Source organism: Poecilia reticulata, chromosome 21, assembly GCF_904066995.2.
Source record: "Poecilia reticulata chromosome 21, P_reticulata-male-v2, whole genome shotgun sequence".
Taxonomy (NCBI): domain Eukaryota; kingdom Metazoa; phylum Chordata; class Actinopteri; order Cyprinodontiformes; family Poeciliidae; genus Poecilia; species Poecilia reticulata.
This window is the reverse complement of record NC_088850.1, coordinates 11356092-11377327: the sequence shown is the minus strand read 5'-3', so window position 1 is coordinate 11377327 and position 21236 is coordinate 11356092. Positions and strand designations below refer to the sequence as shown.

Here is a 21236-nt window from a genome sequence, read left to right as displayed (position 1 = left end):
TTCCCTCTTAAAATTATTTTACGGTAATAATTTTCAGGTAAATAACACGTTGCCTTACAGCCATGCGGTGCTGTTTTCGTAGCTCTTTCACTCTGAGTTGGTCCATGCTGGAGGCCACGTCTTTCACTGGCTGCTCCAAGTCCTCGGAGTAACGCTGGATCAGTGCCTGTGGAATGCCACATCGGCCGTGCTGCATGAAGAATGTCAAGAGGGACATGGTAAGAACAGGTTAAGAAAATGGAAACATTTTAACCCAAAAGAATCTGGGTTTCTTTTTTGTTTTGTTTTCAAACAGATATGCATAAGCGGACATCATGGAAGGTAACCGACGGCTGTATTCTATCTTTATCCCAAATCCTACTTTCATCAACAAAGAACCCATCAAAAGTTACAAGGCATCAATATCTGATTGGAGACTTTATTGCAGCCACTGAAAGTGGTTCCAACTCAATCCTGAAAATTTATGAAATGCAGGACATTTTTAGAAATAGAAAAGTGCGGAAAATGGATAATTAAATATGGAAAGTGCAAATATTTATAGTTTATTTCTTGCATATATAAATCTGACCTCATTTCCTTGGCCCTGATTCAGGTACATTAATCTTCAGCAGGAGTTTAGCAAAGTTTGGTGCCTCTCAACTCTGCGTCCTTTCACTGCTGATAAACAGCAATCCCGCAGAGCTGTTTTGAGCTCTTCGACACTATTTCAGATCTCACCCCTTGATGCCCCAGTCTGTTTGAATTTGTGTTTGTTTTCCTGTCAGAGTTAGGGCTTCCAATGTGTTGCAGGGGCAGAGCCTGGAGTCTAAGTGCCAAAAGTTTTTACGATCCCGTCTGCCTTCGGTGAGATCCAGCCCATAAACTTAGCAGTTTTAACCGCATCACAGAGAGGGCAAAGCCGCAATCTTTCCTTCTCAGCTCCAGGCAGCGTATTTATCATCACACACATACAACCTCTTAGCAAATAAATACTTCAACATCATAAAGCATCCACACAAACAAGACGCACACAGGCTTTAGGTTATGCTCTGCTCCTGTTGTCCTGGGTTTTTATTGGTATAAAACAGAACAACTTGGAACGGAGCTGCAGTCAAATTATGACAGAGTGAAGTTAAGCATGTTACAGCCCTGAGGGTGCTAAAAGGAGTTTGACGCCAGACAAGTATAGCCTAGAAGTGTTTTGGAATCCAACGTTTTCATATTAACTGTGGAAAATATGACTGGAAATGTTTTAGTGAGTTTACCCAAAGAGAACTGACCCAGCATTTTATGGGGTTCTGAGCAGAATTTACTTTACATTCAGTTGTGTTAACTGTATAATTTTTCTTTGTATTTGGACAGTTTCTACATTTGTCATTAAAAAAAAAACAAAAAAAAACTATCAAATAGATTAACATTTCATAATAACAACCATTTTAAATTGTATTTAATTAACAATTCGGCAAACACATAATAACTTGTTTGCTTCTCTACAAACATAAACGGTTCATTTTTGTTGTCAAAGTTTTCCAGTTCCCAGTCAGAAAAACAAAATGAACAGGTGCTTAAGTGGAAGCTTTCCAACCAAGTCCACACAAAAATCAGTGATAAATATAAGTACAAACTATTTATTTGCACTGTACTACCGATAATTTATTCATGAACATGATACAGATGATATTTTAAACCTACCAGAAGTTAACAATGCCACCATTTATAAATTCCACTTGTTTTCTGATTTGCAACCATAAATCACTAGATTTGGTGCAACATTATTTTAAGAATATCTGACTTCTGAGAGAACATAATTGCAGCATAATTGCTTTTCTATCTATATTCTTAATAAGAAGCAAAGCACTCTATAGTGCCCCCTGCTGGCTTGGAGGATGGTTTGAATATGTTTTGTTGTCAGCTCAGACCCTAAAATTTTTACCTAAACTTTTTTTGCAGCTAAAAAGAAATAGCTATGGAAGAAATCAAAAGTGAAAGTCTGTGTGCTCTGCATATAGTTTTTCTTAGGTTGATTTTGATTTTGTAGTGCTGCTTTTCTAACCTTGTCAGAATAAGGCTCCTCTGTCAGATCAATGCTCTCAGCCTGCAGTCGTTGCTCCAGAAGGGTGTGCAGATCAGGACTCGTCTTAGTGTGAGAGAGCTTCCTCGTCACGGCCATTTTACCACCGAGATCCGACAGCCACGGAGGTTGCACCGCTGGTGGGGAGCCTGAGTCTTCGCCTATAGATGACGCCGATGAAGTGGCACATGGGCTGGGAGGAGGACTGAAAGTCTTAGCAGGGAGAGCAGGGGCGATGAGGACAGGGCTTGGGCTGCTGCTGCGGACTAAGGGGCTACTCGGCTGGGAACGATTGACGGAGTGTGTAGGTGAGGCGGTGGGGGATGGCGAGGAGGGCAGGGAGAGCGACGGGTGACGGACTCCATTGACTAGTCTTTCTCTGGATTTTTTGGCAGGAACAGGAGGTGGAATGGGAGGCTTCTTGGGATGTGTCAGGATGATCCTTTCCCCACTAGCACTAGAATCAGGAGGACTTGGAGTGGGACTAGAAAGAGACTCTGGAAGTTTGGGAGGCTGGACTGTTGGGCACTGGTAGCGGAGAGGAAGCTGGGAGGGTATGGGTGGTCTAACAGACCTTCCTTTAGGACTTACTGCCGGTGGCCCTTTTTGGGTTGGAGTACGCTCCTCCCTGTAGACCTTGACTGGGCTGTTGGCTACTTCCTTTGCTGTTTTAACCGCAATATTCAGATCATCCTTCTGCTCGAGGTTGTGTAGATCTCCCAAAGAGTGAGAACGTTTCCACAGTCCAGACGGCTGTGGGAGACCATCAAGGTCCTCACAGCTGCGGCTGGCCGGGATGGGGGAGTGCTTCTGTGTTTTGCGGAGTCCCAGTAAGTTGAAGCCTTTCAGGGAAGGCTTGATGAAGAAACTTTTAGGGAACTTTGATCGCTGGTTTTTGCCATTCTGTTGCAGAGCCTCAGTAGAAAGAGTCATAGGTAGGGTAGGGTAGTCTGGAGACTGCATACCCGCTGAAGAGCGACTGGAACGGGATGCTTTTCTGTTTTTCCCTGCAAAATAAAAGTCCATGCTTAAAACTCAGGTTCATACAAAGATTTTTGCTTCTTTTTTTGTTTTTAAAAAATAAATTACTAGGTAAGCACAACATATTTGTAATAAAGCATCAAATCAATTAATGCTGATCTTTCTTTTGAAATTGCTGTCCTGTCTGAGTGCACGTCAAACGTTCACTGTTTAATAAATTAAATAAATTGCTTAAATGTATTTTATTGGCAAAATCAAAACAAAATGTCTGTGAAAAATGTAAGTGTAACTCAAACATTGCATTGTTACTTATTTTATCAAATCAAGTCGTTCTAAGCTTTCATATTTAAAGAGCCTAAGAGTGACAATGAGATCAGCTTTTTCTCTCACAGTCTGAGACCGATTCGCTGTTGCCAAAATACCGATTTCTAAATAAAGATACTTGGATGGGACTCTTTTAGAAAGAGGATGCAACAACTTACCGTTTGTCTTTTAGCTTACAGAGCAAAATGGATGAATGAAATGGAGGAAAGCCACATAGATTTTAAAAAGTGTCATGAGAGATACAAAATGTCTAATTAGCACTGATATCTTATAAAATATTTAATGGTCCCTGTATCTAAATGTTCATATCAGATTCCCAACAGAAGATCCACAGTTGGACAGTGACTGTTTTTAAAGTCAATAATTGATGTGAGATTACAAAAGACAGTTCAGTTGTAATTTGTATTGGAGCATAATTAGTGATATTTCTTGAAGCATCATAGTTATAATGCATTTTGATCATTACGAACTTGATGAAGTTTAGATTAAACTGACAGCTAAATCAATTCAATCACAATATCCTAATTTATTAATATACTCTAAAAAATAGGTAATGCAAATAGCCAGCATTGGTATTGTTGTTTGCATCAATAGCCATCTACTAAACATGTAAATGCATTCCAACAGAACACATGATATGATAGTTTGGAAGATGTGCTTCATCTAAAAAGAGAAATGAGACATGTTTGAGAAAAGTGTTCAGGCCTCCACAGCATTTGGATTTTTCAATCGAGGAAGCGAGAGCTTGAGCAACGCTATTATTAACTAAAACAAATCATTTATCTGGTGAAATTTGCATGAATGACAAAACTTTCTGTTGCATGCTTTATCTGACTGACAAGGATTATGACAAGAAGTCAGACTTTCTCAGTTCCCATTTGAAAAATACAATAATTATGCCTCTCCAAAGCTGTAATTCCAACTTTGAGAGGCAAAGGTCTTTGGGAAGCCTCGAGTTCAAAGTCCAACATGGCTGCCACTTGTACAAAAACTATTTCTACAGACAGTTTGTCTCAAACCACTAGTGGTGTACAATCTCAATTTGTTCATGTGTCCCTGGTGTTTGAGCTTCTACACTGGATGATTATATCTCTTTTTTGGCTTATCTTGCTACTAGAATCCATCACCAAAACAATCAGTAAAACCAACTAAATTTCTGTCTTGCAGAAAGCCTGTTTTTTTTTTCATTTATTTTTTTATTCTCCACTAAATTGGTTGGTGCGTCTGCGACAGACTGGCGACCTGTTCAGGGTGACCCCGCCTCTCGCCCGGAACGTTAGCTGGAGATGGGCACCAGCACCCTTCCCGACCCCACTAAGGGACAAGGGTGTAAAGAAAATGGATGGATGGATGGATGGTTGGTGCGTCTCTAGGTTTAATTGCAAATAAAAGCAACAGAAATAGGTGGATTGGAAATGAAGTATAGCTGTGGAAGCCTGTAATTACAGAAGGAAATGCTGAATATTAAAACACGTTATGCAGTTTGTTTGCGAAGAGCTTAGTGGCATGAAAGGAAAATAAAGACAGACAAGAAAAAGAGGCAGAACAAAAATAAAAAAGCAGCACCGGAGTCCCTTTTATTATTTTTATTGAACAACTTTTTAGATCTATATTGGCAGATTGCACACTTTACTGTTGTGCCCAAATGACACAGTACACATGTAGGGGAAACCAGTGGCTACCCTGGAGCTGTAAAGATAAAGAAATAAGATAAAGCAGTGGTTTATGAAAAATGAAGCTGGAAAAATTGATGCACTAAATGACAGAAGGCGGCGTATGCAGAGAAACAGTGTCCAGAAAAGAAAAACAAAACAAAAAATAAGACTTCAGCAATCTTTTAGAATCACTCTTTGACACTCTGCACACTGTAAATGAAAATATTTTCATCACTTTAGGCACATACTCTACTGTGCAATATATTCACCTATAAACACAAAAATTGGCAAAGACAAATTAAAGCACAGATCTGAAGGGTTTTATAAGATTCACAACTTAAAGGAAACATAAAAAAAATAAAACGCATTTTCTGACAAAGCTACACTGCAAGTTTTTAGTCTGTATGTATTTATGCCTGCCACATCCACACAACCCTCAGCAGAAATACTCTACGAGTTCATATTCATCTTCCTGATATCCGTCTATAGGTCTGGCAGCCACATTTGGGCCGGTAGGGAACACATGTCCACAGCTGGGCAGGGAGTTTGCCCTCATCAAAACAGTTCTGCGTACTGGGCCAAGTCTCTCCCTCTGTGCTCCCAACAACAATGTGGGGTGGACTAGGCTTAGAGGTCTGGAGCCGGGCTCCCTCACAGCTACAACCGGACTTTGGCACTGACGGCACAGAACGCCTACAGGGTGGAAAGAGGGGTGAAGAGAGTGCAGTGAAAGCAAAGTTTTTGGTTTTTTTTTCTAATTTCTAAAGCACCCACACAAGAAAAGGGTTAAGAGAAGAAGGTAAGATGAAATTGGCATTGAAGCTTATTTGAAGTGAAGGTTATTATGCAAAAGTTTAGAAAGTAGTGGAGAAGGGAAGGAAACTGAAGGAGGGAAATAGTGAGATGTGATAAAGCAGTAACTCCTATTGGGTCGGGGTAAGATAGCTGGACTAAGTAAAGCAATCATTACCATTTTCCAGATTTTCATTGCTCTCGTAGCAGCCTGAATCCCTCGGGGAGTCCCCCACAAGGCCTCGACCCTCTGACAGCAGCTTCTCCTGGGAACCTGACAATCCGCTGCGCTCTGGATCACTGCTGCCTGGAAACGCAGGGGAAAAAAAAACAGAAAACTGCCTTCAGAGTACGGAGACTTTTTCATCTTTTTGCACATTGCAAGCACATTCTTCATTGTATTTCATTGGGATTTAAAGTGAGAGACAACACAAGCATGCTTTTTAAAATTTCTTTTAGAATTTAAAATCAGAAAATTGCGATTCATGTTTGGCTCTTTCATTGCACATCTCCAAAATGCCTACACAAAACATGTAAGTGAAAAGCTACAAATGCGCTTGCGGTAAAGTATGAACGACATCCAGTCATTGAACAATGTCTGTTTTTGAGGTAATATAGACATAAGGAGGCAAATGGGTAAACAAACGAAAAAAGCCGACGTCTGAGCTCTATTCTACTCACTGTCGTACTCCTGCAGCAGCTCCACAGCTGTGAGCAGCACAGCTCTGTGCTGAGGGTCTTTGATGTTCAGCTCATCCAGGTCTTCTTCCTCCAGCAGCTTGAACGTGTCCAAGTCCTCGTAGCCGTTGAACAAAAACGTGGGCATGTGCTCCTGTGGAAAGGATATGAAAAATAGAGAGAGAGAGCGAAGAACCCGTGTCAGGATGTAGAGAGATGAAAACATGCAAATATAACACGTTAAAGAAGAAAAATAATAATTATAAAACACAAAGTCGTGGCATTTAATATAGGAATCAAATCAAAGTAACCCTAGGTTACATCCAAAGCCGATGTCCTGATGCAGCATTTAAAAAAAGGTCGCTCACTATGCGTGTGTGTGTGTGTGTGTGTGTGTGTGTGTGTGTGCGTGTGCGTGCGTGTGTGTACAAAGTCATCTGACATCAGTCAAACCGCTTCCACTTTTGTTCTACAGCTGTTAAAACCAAGTATTTTAGATGCCTCAGATTTATTTATATCTACTTGTAGAAGTAAGGAGGTAAGATTTAAAATCTTTGGTGAAAAATGATGCATCTACATTGTCAGAAAAATGTAAACTTACTGAGATCAATTTGAATTTAACTGAAATGAGTTAAGTAAATCTTATTCATCCATGGTTTGTTGTTTTTTTTAAGCTGACGTGTGCGTCAAACCACAAAACAGTGTAATTTATACGATAATTTTTTTTTTTCTAAGTAACAAAACTTTCTAAGTAATAATAAGCATTCAGGCCTAAAATATGTTGCTAAGCAGCGTGCGGCTAATTTAACTCACAAACTCTAAGAATCTGGTGCTGACCGATTAAACTCTAATGTTGTGATGTAAGAATAAGCAGCAGATGCACAATTCAGGCCCCAGCAACTTTAATCTGCGACTCTGCGGTTTGGCTTGCCGGAGACAAAACAAGACAAAGCCACAGGAAGTCTCATTTCTATTTCTATTTGCGAAGCCGGAGGCCCTCCGGTTGACTGGGTGGGAGGAGATGATAGTGCGCCCGGAGCAGGGTGCGGTCGAGCCAATGGGTGGCGCTAATGTTTGTGAATCAGTGTCAAATCAGATATTGTAGGCAGTGCAGCCTGTAATTGGGCAGGCTATATTTGTCTCGCAGACAAACTTAGTAACAACTGTTTGTTTTTTTTACTTTGAAAAATTTGTTAAGAGTAGCCTAAAAATATTTAATTAGGTATTAGCTCTGTTTTCTACCACGCTTGGTAACCACACCTTGAGGTTTATCCGCTCCAGCAGCTCCTCCACCGATGTGGGTTTGGGGGGTCGGCCCTTCCTCCTCCTCCGAATGGGCCTCTTGGGCTTCTCTTCTTCCTCGCTCAGCACGTCCACATAGATGAACTTGAAGGTGCCAACTTTGTTGTTGAGCAGACCCATCCATGTTCCCATGGGGGGCTTGCTGATGATGTCAATCACATCCCCTTTCTGTGGAAACCAAACAATTGTCAATTAAAAAGTACTGAAAGTGACTCTGGCAACAATCAAAATCGAACTTTAACAAAATTATCAACCCTGTTGTATACAGCCTTATCAGTAAAAACACCCTCATGTATTATTTTAATTTCTGCATGTATGAAATAAACCTGAACGGATTGCAAGTCGGTAAGCTTACAATGCTCACCATCATGTAGGAAATAATCATCACTCAACATGCACCTATGTACAAAGAATCTGCCTTTTTAATGATTTTTTCCAATGAAATCAGAATATATTTTTTAAATGCTGGATGTGGCCATCAACTCCTCAGCACAAATTGCATATCTATAACAAATTGACAGGAAAAAAAAAGTCAAGATTTTGTGAAATCTGCTGGATCTTGTGAAATCTTAAAACTCTCCCACAGCTGCATAGGAGGCTAATAAACTCAAGAGAAAAAAAAGTACTTAAAATTTTTGCTATTGGAGGTGGTTCAATAAGATATCAAATTTAAATGCTGTACTTTATTTCTCATACTTGTTCTCTTAAATATATTGTTTTTGCAAATGCAATTTTTACTCCTTTCCCACTTGTTCTTCAAGCAAAGTTATGAAATTTGACTAATGAGGGTTAAAGCTGAATAACAACTGAAGAGAGTGAGTGAAACAACAAGATGCTGTGCATTTGGACACATCCTGAACTGAGCAGAAAGTCTCCAACCTTCAGCTTAAGCGAGTCGGTGTCGTAGGGGCTGGGAGTGAAGTCGGTGTGGACTCGAGCGCGACCGCAGAACGGTCCCCTGTAAGGCGGCTCTTCGTCGTCTCCGTCCTCCGACTTCACGCTCTCTCTGTTGCTGGCCGATGAGTCAGTGGTGCTCACTGTCTGACCGCCTGTATTCAAACGTGCACACATATAAACATTTATTTAAAACTGAAGAAAACATGCCCGTACATTTGTCAGTGGCCACCTTTTATACAACAAAAAATGGAGTTAAAAAAAAAAAATTAAATGCAGACTTTCCACATACATAAACACAGCTAATTTTGACCAAACCCTTCTTCTAAACACCATCTATTTGTGGACACTGTCATAAAATGCAAGTGTCGGTAAGCTTTATGATGACAGGTTGGACATTATGATTATTTCATACAGCTCCCAATTTTTTTTTACTCCATTTCTGTCTGTGGTGAGGAAACCAAAAAGAAAAGTTCCCACCAAATCACGGCCGTATGGGAGATTTGTTGACAGACAGACCAGACAAAAAAAAGATGGAGGGTATGAAATTAGTAAAAAGTAAAACAAGAGGTCAAAATACAGTTGGCAGTTTTATGATTTAAAGGGTGAAGTCAGGATTCAAAATCATATTTGGTTATATAATCATATTATAATCTTAGGACCTCGCGTGTCATCCTCAAATCAGACACACAAAGTGGGTAATTCAAAGAAACCATCATTCCAACACTGGGGCTATGATTTTAGGGAATGTCTCCACACTCACAGTCTCCAAAAAAGAACCCAAAAACAAGTTCTTACTCATTGAACTCTGGCCGCTGAGTGAACTGCGCAGGCTTTCCACGGAGCCTCCGGCCTTCAGTTTGGGTTTCTCCAAGGAGTCGGTGTCTGGCAGAGGAGACTGTGGGGAACCAGGGGCTCCATCAGGACTGGACTGAAGGATGCAAATGAAGGGAAGGGAATGTAGATGGGAGAGTAATAGAACACAAAGAGAAGAGAAAACAGGGAACAAACATGAGAGATCAACAGAGGGTGTGGGTAAAAAGATGTTCTAAAACAGAAATGTGTTTGAAACTGTAACAACTAGCTGTGTTCTGCTATTTTGAAATTGCACTTTATAGAATTATTTAGTATACTTAAATAGCTGCCTATCAACAACTGGTTTTAAGTCTGACATCATGAGTTGCACATGCTAAAGTAATCCACAAGGTGGCACTGTGGTCTACTGAATAGCAGGAACACCTTGGCAAGAACTGTCAAAATTCACTACATTTGAGGTTGTTCAGAAAAAACAAACTGTGTATTTACTTACAATGTATCCTTCTTGCTATAAAAGCAACATGATGACAAGTATTCTGGTATGTTTTTGTCTTGTGACATAAATCTATTCCATATCACCGGTATGTATAGTTCACACCCGAGGGATGTTCAGATAAAAAAAAGGGACGATTATGTATGATGCCTGTTTAATGGTATTTGGAGCCTTTATCTTAAACCATAAGATATAAATCTTTTTGTTCTGTGTCAAATTGGCTCAATAGATAAGTTTAGACATCAAGTGAAACCAATTGTAATACTATACATTTTCAGTCTAACACTACTGCTTTATGACTTTCCGTCTTCTGCAGCATTCTATTAGTAGCTGTGCTAACTTGTTGTGAGTAAATATGTCCACTTTAAATTGGTGTAGTAATTTTCTTTAATTTACATTTGACTAAACACTTTAAGTCTGGGAACTATAGTCACTTTATTCTGTGTAATAATGCTCATCTGAATGCGTTACAACTCACATGTCCAGACAAATTCCACAGCTGAACAAGTGTCTAAGCCACCCCCCCCCACCTCCTCACCTCCCCCCCACCTAATATTGGCCAGACTGAGTGAGACGGCCTTCATTCGCTTTTCAATTCCTAAGAAGACCGTGAGCCCAGGGGACACTTACATCACCATTGTGTGAGCTCAACATGGAGAAAACACTCCCCACCCAACAGACCGGGTCCAAGAAGAAGAGCGCAGGGAGAGAAATCGAAATCTTTTTGTTCTGTGTCTAACACAAATATTTCCACCCACTCACAGCCTGTGGACAGAGCATGTGGCTTTCACTGCAAACATCATCCACATGTTTGCTCCACTTGCATACAAGTAGCATAAACCACCTATGTTTTGCAAGCTGCTTAATTTCAAATAAAGCTATGCTTCAGTTGTTCTCAAGGTCTGAATATGACGAATTTTTCCTTAAAACAAGAGAGGCTGCGGTTAATAATATTTGGACTTCCATGTGTGCGTCTAGATCGGTCCGTCTAACCTGCTCAGACAGAGAGCTGCTGTACTTCTTCGACATGCGTTTCCTCATCGTCTCCTTCACCGACTTGACTTTCTTGCCCAGGGAGATCCGAGTGGTGTTGGGAGATTTCACCACCTCTCTGTATATTGCCTCCTGTTCCTTATTCTGTCATTTCAATGAGAAGAAAATGCAGATGGTGAACACGATTGGGAGGGGAAAAAAAAGGCAAGGAACACACAAAGAAAAAACAAAAGGGAAAAGAGGGCTAATCGAGAGCAGTAAGGGTCAAAACCGAAGATAATTCATTGCGAAATGGAAATTAAGCTCGGGCTCCGGCTCTTACGTTGGCCTCGGAGGCTGCGTTGACCACATGGAGAGAACGGTTGGACAGGTCAAAGCCCCCGAAGCTGCATGTTCTCTGTGTGGAGCCAGAACACAAGCAAATGAGTCACACTCAGAAGGTCATGTTAAAGAAGCAACACCCAACCAATCTGCACACAATGACTCATGCTTGGCTTGAACACAGGCAGTAGTTGGAGTAATGAATATGGCTGTATGGATTGTATGTAAGTGGCATGATGTCATACGGGACTGAAGACGGCCAACAGACATGATGTAACAAAGCAGTATATAAAAATCCTTTGTGCAAATGTGGGTTACAAGCACGCTCTTAAGTAAACGAGCTGTTATAACGTTGGCTCCTCGAGGGCTTTGAGACTTGCATCTCCAGAGAAAACGCCACACTAAAGAAGTTTTCATCATGTGGTAAAAGAAAACACTTATAAACTATTCCCACATATTAAAGTAATTGTTGCAGTCTACATTTGAAAAGCTGCAATACCAAGCTGATTCCAAGAAGCTGACAACACAAAACTTATTTTTTTTAAATTTAGGTTAAAGCAGTTTCATCTGCGGTTAGACGAAATAGATGCTTTGTCTAGAGATGCACCGAGAAATCTGATGATTTTCAGAATCAAATGATTTTCAAGCTTAGTCCCTTATTTGCGATCTGCCAATCGGAAACCAAAAAAGTCAGACGTTTTTACAATCTATGAATGCTCCATAAGCACTAACAGATCACACTGGAAAAAACACTCTTTGTTGTGGAATTTGAGATGTAATCTAATGCAAACTGCCCTACCTTACACACAATGCGATGATGCCTCTGCTGCTAATATAGTTACTAACTCACTACATTGATACAGAAAGCCTTCAGGCTCCTGTACGGTTACAATAAATCAGAGCAGGATTTAACAGTCAAACATAACAGTAATGAAGATCTTTGTCTTCTCAAATATAAGGTATTTGATATCTTATGACGTGCTGCACAGGCAGTTCATTCTGAGAGACAGCTACGCCACATTAGGCTGGTTCTAGAAATCATAGTTTCTTCAATGTATTGATTTTATCAGGCAAGAAGAGAAGGTATATTGTTGTGCAGATTTTATTTCTAAGAGAAAATGAAATCAGCATCAATGTTTCTAAAAATTTAAATGTAATTCTGATTGGTGTATCTCATTTTTTCTCCAAAATTTTTAGAAACCATAAGCAACACAGTAGCAAACACAGGAGGGTGTGGGGCTAATGGTGTGAAGAAAAACTGTCTTTGACTTTATGACGTTACACACAAAAACCATTCAGAATGACAATTACAAAGCATCTGAGGCACAGTGGTGGTTGATGATGGTAGCTGTTCTTTTAAACTTGCGTTTTTAAAACAACTTCATTGAGCGTTTTGTCCCGCCTAGGAACAACAAACGTTTCCCCACTGAGACAGCCCTGCACATCGACAAGCTGTTGTAACCGATGTCCACAGCTGCCGCTTGCGTCACAGCTAGTGAGAAAAAAGCAGCTTGGAGAACAAAATGAAAAACGGAAAAATAAATAAGTAATGGTGATGCTTGATGAAATGGACATGCACCCAGAAAAAAATGTCTACCAGAACGAATATATATATTTATAAAAATATAAATAGAACAAAAACAACAACAACAACAAAAAAGGCGACATCTGCAGTAGAGGCACGAGCCACAAAAGAAGATTAAAAGCAACGACAAAAAAAAGTGGGTTCGGAGAGTATCTGGATGAGAGCGATCTCCAGTGACTTCACTAGAACATGACAGGATTCAGGCACCCTCAAAGCTGCAGGATATCTCCACTACACCACCACCCACTCCTCTTGTTTCTGCCTCTTCCTCAGTTAGAATGCTGATGATTTGAATAGGACTATTTCCATCCAAAACCTCATTACTCCCATTTGCAGCCCCTGCAGGATCAAACGTTTCTTCCTATCCCAGTTTTTCATGCTATTTTTGGCCTGTGGCGTTAGTTTGAAAACTGATAGGCATAAAGTCTGTTCAGTCGCCGAAGCTGACTTAATAAGGTCACTCAATGAATCTGTCTTTAAGCTCGAGTTTTGTGTGCCGTGCTGCGTTTTAGAACGAGCAGCATGGAGCTTGCATAACATCCTCTACGCCCACAGGGATCAGTGCGACAGTGAGAGTGTGCATGTTCCTCAGGGAGCTGACATTATAAAAGGCTCTTACGGAACCTAACCTCCCGAGTGGGACGACGCAGATTAAGGAATCATTTCATATTCATCTGAAATATAGAGAATGGAAGCTTAAAACTTTCACTTAGAGGTCATAGAAAGCATAACTCCCCGAAGGCTACGGTGCCTTTGGTGACTGATGGTATTCATTACCCTCCGATGGTTTTTACTTTCTTTTCACATTCTGGCCAAATTAAATGTTTAATCTGGATTTTAATTACATAAACCAACAGGAAATGGTGAATAATTGTGGAGCAAGGGGAAAAATGATAATAAAACGATGATTTATTTTATATATATAAATAAAATTCAGAAACGTGTTTCATCTCTATTTAGCCTATCTAAGCCAATATTTTGTAGATGGGTGCAGATTTCTCCCAAGTCAGCACATCTAGTCACTGGATATTTTGGCCATTCTACTTTGAAAAAAGCTCAACTAGACGCAGAACATTTCTGCACATCAAATTTCTAATTCTGCAACAAACTCTAAATTGGATTTTGATCCAATTTAAAAAATGTATTATACTGCGGTCCCTGCCCTCAAGTATTTTGCAGACTCCAAATTGTATAATTATGTATTTCTTTGTGTTGTTCAATCACGCCGAGTCCCAATAAAATACTTTGAAGGAACGACAAACATTTGAAGGCACATCAGTAATTTCACGTGTGCCAGTTCAACATGCTTCCAGCTCCTAAGTTTATTTTGCTTCTTCTTAAACATAGGCTATTAAAAATGTTCTTGCACAAATTCTCCTCGTCTCAACCCCCTTGAGCTATTCTGCAACTTTGAAGCACCAAGACCTGCTCACACGCGGCGGCCGACTTAAACCTCACGGTCCAAACTCACAGACTTCTGCTGGATGCGCAAGAGCACACGCTTGGTGCAGCGGTCCACGCTAGCCGCCCACTTCCTGTCCACCTCGCGGTCCTCCTCAAGCAGACAGCGGCGCTCAGCGCGGCTGAGGGTAACTGGGCGCACCAGCTGGGCCCAGTTCAGGTGACCGTACAGGCTTCGCTCTACAACGTAGGTGATGTTCAGCTCGCTGACTGCGGTTCGGCCTCGCAGTCTCCGGGGAGGGAATGCCCAGCCCCCGCTTCCGGTCCCGAAACCCTTTGACTTTGTTACATCACAGCGGACGGGAGAGGATGGGGTGACAGAAAGAGGGGAGATAGGGGACTTGGCACTGCGTGAGCGCTGGTACAGGAGGTGCTTGGTGGAGTAAGCGTAGTTGGGGTCAGGTTTCCGGTGGGTCCAGCTGCCATGGTGGCGGTTGGAGGGTTGATGTTTGGGACTGCCTTGCTGGCCGTCATCCAGGGAAATGAGGAGACGGGACTGGGAATGGGGTTTGGGGCGAGGTTTGGTGAGGCCATAGAAGGCGTAAAGGGCTTCGTTGTTACTTACCCCGTGGGATATGGAGCTCAGCGCCTTCCTCATCTCGCTGTCTGTCGTGGAGCGTGACAGCTTTCCGTCGTCGTCAAGTCCACATCCATCAAGTTCTGAGAAGGAAGAGCCGCTTCCTGCGACACCGGAGATGGATCCCTCCAGGTCCCTGGAGCCGGCTGCAGTTCTCCTCGGGGGCCTGATGAGACCGTGGGTGCTGGAAGACTTACTAAAAGTTTTCACTAGCTTGTGTCCAGACCAGGTGTCCAGACTGCTGGATGAAGGGGATGTCGTCAAACTGTCTGTGTCTCCATCCAGAGAGAGTTGGTCGTGGATAAGGGATGGCAGAGACGCCTCCTGAGGCAAAGGGGGCTTCTTCAGAACTCCGGTGTACAGAGCTGTGTTGTCCTCACAGGAGGGCGTTTCCAGATTCAGAAAATCTAAAGAGACCGAGAGATCAGTGTACAATAGGTGGGAGCAACTTTACAAATTAACATATCAATGAAAACTTGTGTTGATCTGTAAAATCTTTAGTTTCTCATCATCAGTCAGAATCACAGACCTTCAGGGGAATGTTTCTTGCCCTCTTCCACCTTGATGAGTTTCTTTCTGACTCGCCGTGTCGAATTGACCAGTTTGTGAAGCCTTTTGAACTTCACAGAGTCCTCAGATTGCTCGTCATCCGACTGTTCGCGGGACTGGCAGGAAAAAAGAATGAGATTAGGATCAGATGATAGTACTAATAACTTGAAATCTCATTACGTTTATTTATGATTCAGCCATAAAACGTCATTAGGAAAAGGACATTTTCCATACACTAAGATTTTCAGGATGGTGTTATGATGCAACAAGATGGAAGTTCTGCTTAGGATGACAACAAAGTTAGTGAGGTGAGAGATTGAAGGAGATGGATGTAGGCCCACTGCATTGTACAAATCTCTAGCTCTCAGACAACCCGGAATGAGTCTCACTGTAATCCTCAACCATTTGAACAGTTAAGCTTTTGATTTCTGAAAGAAGCTCATTCACAAACAGCATTCCAACGAACATACAGGCACAGCTCCTGCCAACGCTGCATGTTACTCCTCCACTTGTCGTTTGGTGGTAAGTGGGACATAAAGCAATCAACCTCTCTTCGGTCTGTTTCTTCCTGGTTTCCAAAGCAACGCCTCCTCACTGGTCCCACACACCCCTACAGCTCTGCAGCTGAGTTTGCGTGATTTAACTTTTTGCCATGTGAACTCTTCAATCCTCTTGGACTCATAATGCTTACAAAAAGTAAGGAGATGCTGTCTACAAGGAAAATAATGCAATACAACATTACAAATTAACAGGCTGCTGCTATAAAAGTATAAAATAAGTACCTGAAAACTACTGAAATTGCCAGTTGATTATGCTAACTAAGTAGTATGTACATTTTAAACATAAGTGCAATTATTTTAAAGATAGCTTTATCATTATAACTGTAATAACCAGCATTATTTTAGGGGTAATTTTAATAGTTATTAATTTTCAGTTTGGAATAAAAGCATTTTGTTAAGATAAAGAAGCACCGAGAAATCTTTATTTGACCTGAACTGGAGCAATAGGACGGTTGGAACTTTATTATTCCAATCTTTTTTCCGATAAGTGAACACATAATACGTAAGAGCTAGAAGGTGGTGCCAATGATCTTCATAATCACTGAGGCATTTAAAAATGAACTCAAACGAAGTACCACAGCAGATATTTCAAGGTAACTTTGAAGTATTTTAAAGGCATGTCGAGATTTGTCTGCATCTCTGAAAGAGTAAAAGACTTTCAGCTCTTAACAGGAAGGATCGACAGAGTAACAAAAAGTTACACCGTATTTTCTTCTTGACCTTTCAACCTGAGCTCATCACCAACGTCAGCCTTTTAAAAATCTTCATTAGGATCTATATTGTGGAGATTTCTGTTTTGCTATGTTTTTTTTTGTTTGTTTGTTTGTTTTTATTAAAACCCTGTTTTACGGTGTCTGTTTTCTCACACACAAAGCCTGACATCACATCTGCTAGGAAGGTTGATCTTATGTTACGTAAAACAGCTAAAATCAGTTTAGACAATTTAGAAAAGGCAGAGATCAGAGAGGCTACTTTTACGTATGTTAGCATAACAAGTTTATTTTTCTCCAATCGTTTTTTTTTGTGCATTAAATATAAATACGTTTCAATCTTTTACGGTATTATCACAAGGCAATTTGGACTTAAAGTAAAGTTGTGTTGAGATTGGAAAGCAATCACAAAATCCTGATCACTGAATCTCTAGATAATGTTAAAAATAACAGTATTTTTTTGTAATAAGTGGTAAACTGACATTTTTATCCTAGGCTATGTAGCAATACCATCCCATGCCTTGGAATATCCTGGATTGTTTGTGATGCAACAGTACAATATGTTTTATTATTATTATTATTATTATTATTATTATTATTATTTATTTATTTATATATTTTTTTATTAATAAAGAGCCAAAGCAGCCAATATTCCAATATAATGACACTGGGTTACCTGTAGGTATGGAAACTATGTAAACTTTAACCAAACTTAAAAAAAAAAAAGACCGCTCATGAAGTATTGTTGAAACTTTAACCTCTTCAATTCACTCATCACAGACTTGTATAGAAAATAATTTCAGTTCAAGGTGATGTTCGCCAGCAGACAAGACCAAAAGTATTATAGCAATTCATTTAGGTCTTTGCCAAGCCTGCAGAAACCCTTAACTCCACTGCACCTTCAACCCAGACAATCCTCCAGCTGAACCACACAATTCTGATCGCTCTGCTGACTCCTTACATTTTTCATTAAATCTGGCTGAGACCTGAAGTTGCTCATTTCAGAAAATGTAATGCACATAAGTGAAAAAAAAAAGAGGTTCAGCAGAGCAAACAGATTCAAGTTAGACAGATTGTATAACTGTCTTCACATGGTTTTCCATAAGAAAAGGTTATAGAGGATGGTAAGGGAGGGGGGTGACAATAACCCTCTCAGCTCAGAACCCAGGATAGTCATACATGCAAATGACTAGATAATCAGGGGGAAGAGAGTCAGACAAAAAGAGAGTCAAACATATGAAGCCATGAATCAAGGAGGGCTAAATGGCTGCTATTGTAAACAAGGTCAAAGGAGAAATTCCTCCTCCACTATTTCCAGTTCAATTCACAAACTCCCATGAGGTTTGTTCACAAACTCCTGCAAACAACTTTAACATTTTAAAAACTTTATTCTGCACAACAATTCGTAAATGCCAAAAGCCACCAGCACTATCAACAAAATCTATAACATGCATTACACAATATACATATATTACGTACCACTTCCTTAATGAAAGCAGCATTCTGCTTCCTCTGGTAAAATCCCACAATTTAACGAGAACAGTACCAGTAAATCCATCCATACTGACCGCCCTGTCACGCATCTAAAACCATATCTGCATGCCTGTTTGCATGCTGGCAGATGAAGCCTGTCCAGTGAGTTCAGCAGAGAGGAATGAGGGGCTGTTTCGAAGAGCTGTGCTGTACACAGCCAGCAGAGAAAAGGCGTGTTGTACGTCGAGAACAATCCCGGCGTTTGAGCCCCTCTGACCCTGCCTTGGCCCCCAAATCGCTAATGGCGAGCCCTGGAATGTTAGGCTCAGATCGCCCAGGGAGCGGTGAAAGAGCGCATCAGACAAAAGGGCAGAAAACGACAAACATGTCAACTTCAAACATGCATGCTTCTGGAAATAGAACGCAGGCCAGCTCAGATGAGTAACACTGTTGACTTTTTGAATTTGGGACTGACCTAAATCCGTTTCTGGAAAGGAGGAGAGGAATCAGCAGATGCCTCAGCAGAGAGGAAATGTGTCCTAAAGTGGCCAACTTTGGAACTTCAGACAATATGAGACTTAGCTGAGAGCGCCACAATTTTTTAGGCCTTGGGGACAAGTCTAAGTCCTTTATCCTCGCTCTCCCTAACGCCCTTACTTCCTCTCTGCCTCCAGGATTTGCCTCTGGAGCCAAAGTGTGTGTTCCTCCACACAATACTCCTTCAGTACTGTAACTTTTCAACCCCCCTCTCATGTCTATAAAATCCCAAATCGATCTATCTTCCTCCAACAGGAAGTCAGCAGCGAGGTTCAGCGGACTAATTAATGCGATCAGCACACTCATGGAGCACCCACATCAAAGAACCAGAGAGCGCATAGGACCTGAGCTCAGTTTATGAATGCCATAACTGACCTACTTTTTGATGTGGAAGGAAATCATCAATCGCTATCCTGAAGAATATTTGAATCTTTGCAGAATGGCAAAAAAAAAAAAAAAGCGCAGATTTCCCTGGGTTCAACTGAATCACTTTCAAGCGATAAACTTTTTATATGCTTCTGATTATGTCTTAGGAAGAGCTCGAGTTTACAGAAGCAAGCAGGGCGCTGAATTTGATGATGTGCGGAAATTCCTCTTTGAATGTATTTATCTGAAGACTATGAGGTCATGAGTTAGCTTATAATAATAAAAAATAAACATTTGCAAACGAGACTATTTCTGGAAAAAAGTGTGGACTGCTTAATGAAAAAACTGCGACGGAATATCGCAACAACGCAGAAACGGTGGGAAGAGATTTTCAGCCTTCTTGGGAATGTTTTGTTTTGATAAGCTCCGCTTCTTAAAATAAAAAGTGGGTCAATGTATGAGATCGTCTGGCTGAAAGTTCCTCCCTTGAAAATCATAGTAAATGAACAAAAACACCAACCAGTGTCCACACACTTAACTATTCACACTCAAACATTTTCACATTTTGTTATGCACCGCCCACAAATATTGACATGTTTTCACTTTGACAAATTAATGCATCTTTTTTAAAGAGACAGAAAAAATAATGGGTCTTTTTTTAACCTGTAAATTATGGCATGCATTGGTATTCACCAGAACTTTTTTGTAATCGTCTTTGAAACAACTTTTTGCCACAGTTCCTTTTACATCCAAGTCTTAATCTCAGTCTAATTGAACAAACACATAACTCTAACACATCCTTGGATCTAAATCTATCCATTGCAGCTTATGCTCACTGTCCTGCTGGAAGGAGGATATCTCGGCCTCAAGACTTGTGGAGTCTCTAACAGCTTTTGCCTCTCAGGATTCCCCCTGTGTTTCACACCATCCATCTTCCCATCAACTGTGATCCTCACTGCATAATGATGCCACAAGTGTTTTTCATGATGAGCTTGTTGTGGTCAGGTCGACCCTTATTCCACCACTGCTGGCATTGTGCATGCATGACTTGTTGCAGATGCTCACTCTGTCACCCAGATGGCTTGCGACAAACTTTATATAGAATGTGTTCTAGCTTTGCTTCAACAGTTTTTTTCTTCGTACCATTTCCCCCCCCAAAAGGCCAGATTTTATAACAAATAATAGTTGCTGCATCAACAGATTACCCCACCTGAGCTCTTCTCTGCAGCTTTTCCAGCGTTACCATGGGGTCTGTTGACTCTTTCTCTTGCCTGGCCAGTCCATTTTGTAGCACGGCCATGTCTCAGTAAGTTTGACCTTGTGTCATGCTATTATGTTATATTATGGGGCAAAACAGTAAGTGCATGTCAGACTTTTAAGAGATGTTTTAATTTTTTCCCCCAAACATTGTAAAAAAAAACAAACAAACAAACAAAAAAAAAGATATAATTTTCTTTCCCCTTCAAAACTACACAATACTTTGTTTGGTCCATTGGGGGAAAAAAATATAAATAAAACCTATTAACGTATGTGGTTTAGACAGGAATTAACACTCCTGCAAGGTTCTACAGCTGACTGACTGTCACCGAACAGGATGCGATTTCCTGAGCCCAAGATTTTACAGCATTAGCCTCCTGCAGGGGTTGCAGATCTCTTTCAGGTAACCACAAAATCCCTGCTAACAAAATCTGCTGAAAGAGATTTCACAGGGATTAAGTCTACCCCTCAAACTGGCTTTCTGATGTCGAAATTCCAATGGACTGAGGCAAAGATTTTGTTTTATTCCACAGGAACAAACCTCAAATGAGATGTACGTGGCGGGACAAAACTGATTAATATATATGGGTGAGTGCTTTTACCAAACTGGATGTTTTTTTTTGTTTTTTGTTTATATATATATCTACGTGAACTGCCATATCAAGAAAGAAGTTGAGACAAATAAATACTTCAGAAAATCCAAGTTTTCTGAGGCAAATTGAATTTGATCAAGTCACATGTGACATTTTTCCCCAAAGGAAGACACACTGCAACTCAGTCCATTTGTGAATAATACAAAGAGAAAGATTGATAGAAAAGCCAAGGTAATAGCATTCCCACTTCCAGAAAAATTTTCACTAAA

The 21236-nt window shown here is 40.7% G+C and overlaps 1 protein-coding gene across 10 annotated transcripts in view; it reads right to left on the bottom strand.

The window, feature by feature from the left end:
• Positions 1-21236, bottom strand: part of sash1a (SAM and SH3 domain containing 1a) — a 192658-nt gene that overhangs the window by 2588 nt on the left and 168834 nt on the right. For 5 of the 10 annotated variants that reach the window (XM_008397744.3, XM_008397745.3, XM_081602521.1 and 2 more), the window contains 11 exons: positions 15452-15587; positions 14356-15329; positions 11301-11375; positions 10979-11122; positions 9475-9607; positions 8662-8831; positions 7741-7950; positions 6484-6634; positions 5981-6109; positions 2033-3057; positions 59-190 (listed from right to left, as the gene is read on the bottom strand). In XM_008397744.3, the coding sequence (XP_008395966.1) occupies positions 59-190; positions 2033-3057; positions 5981-6109; positions 6484-6634; positions 7741-7950; positions 8662-8831; positions 9475-9607; positions 10979-11122; positions 11301-11375; positions 14356-15329; positions 15452-15587 (3279 nt within the window). Of the gene's footprint in view, positions 1-58; positions 191-2032; positions 3058-4926; positions 5704-5980; positions 6110-6483; positions 6635-7740; positions 7951-8661; positions 8832-9474; positions 9608-10978; positions 11123-11300; positions 11376-14355; positions 15330-15451; positions 15588-21236 lie in introns of those variants that run through there. The other 5 variants (XM_008397748.3, XM_081602522.1, XM_008397750.3 and 2 more) reach the window with 2 other exon arrangements.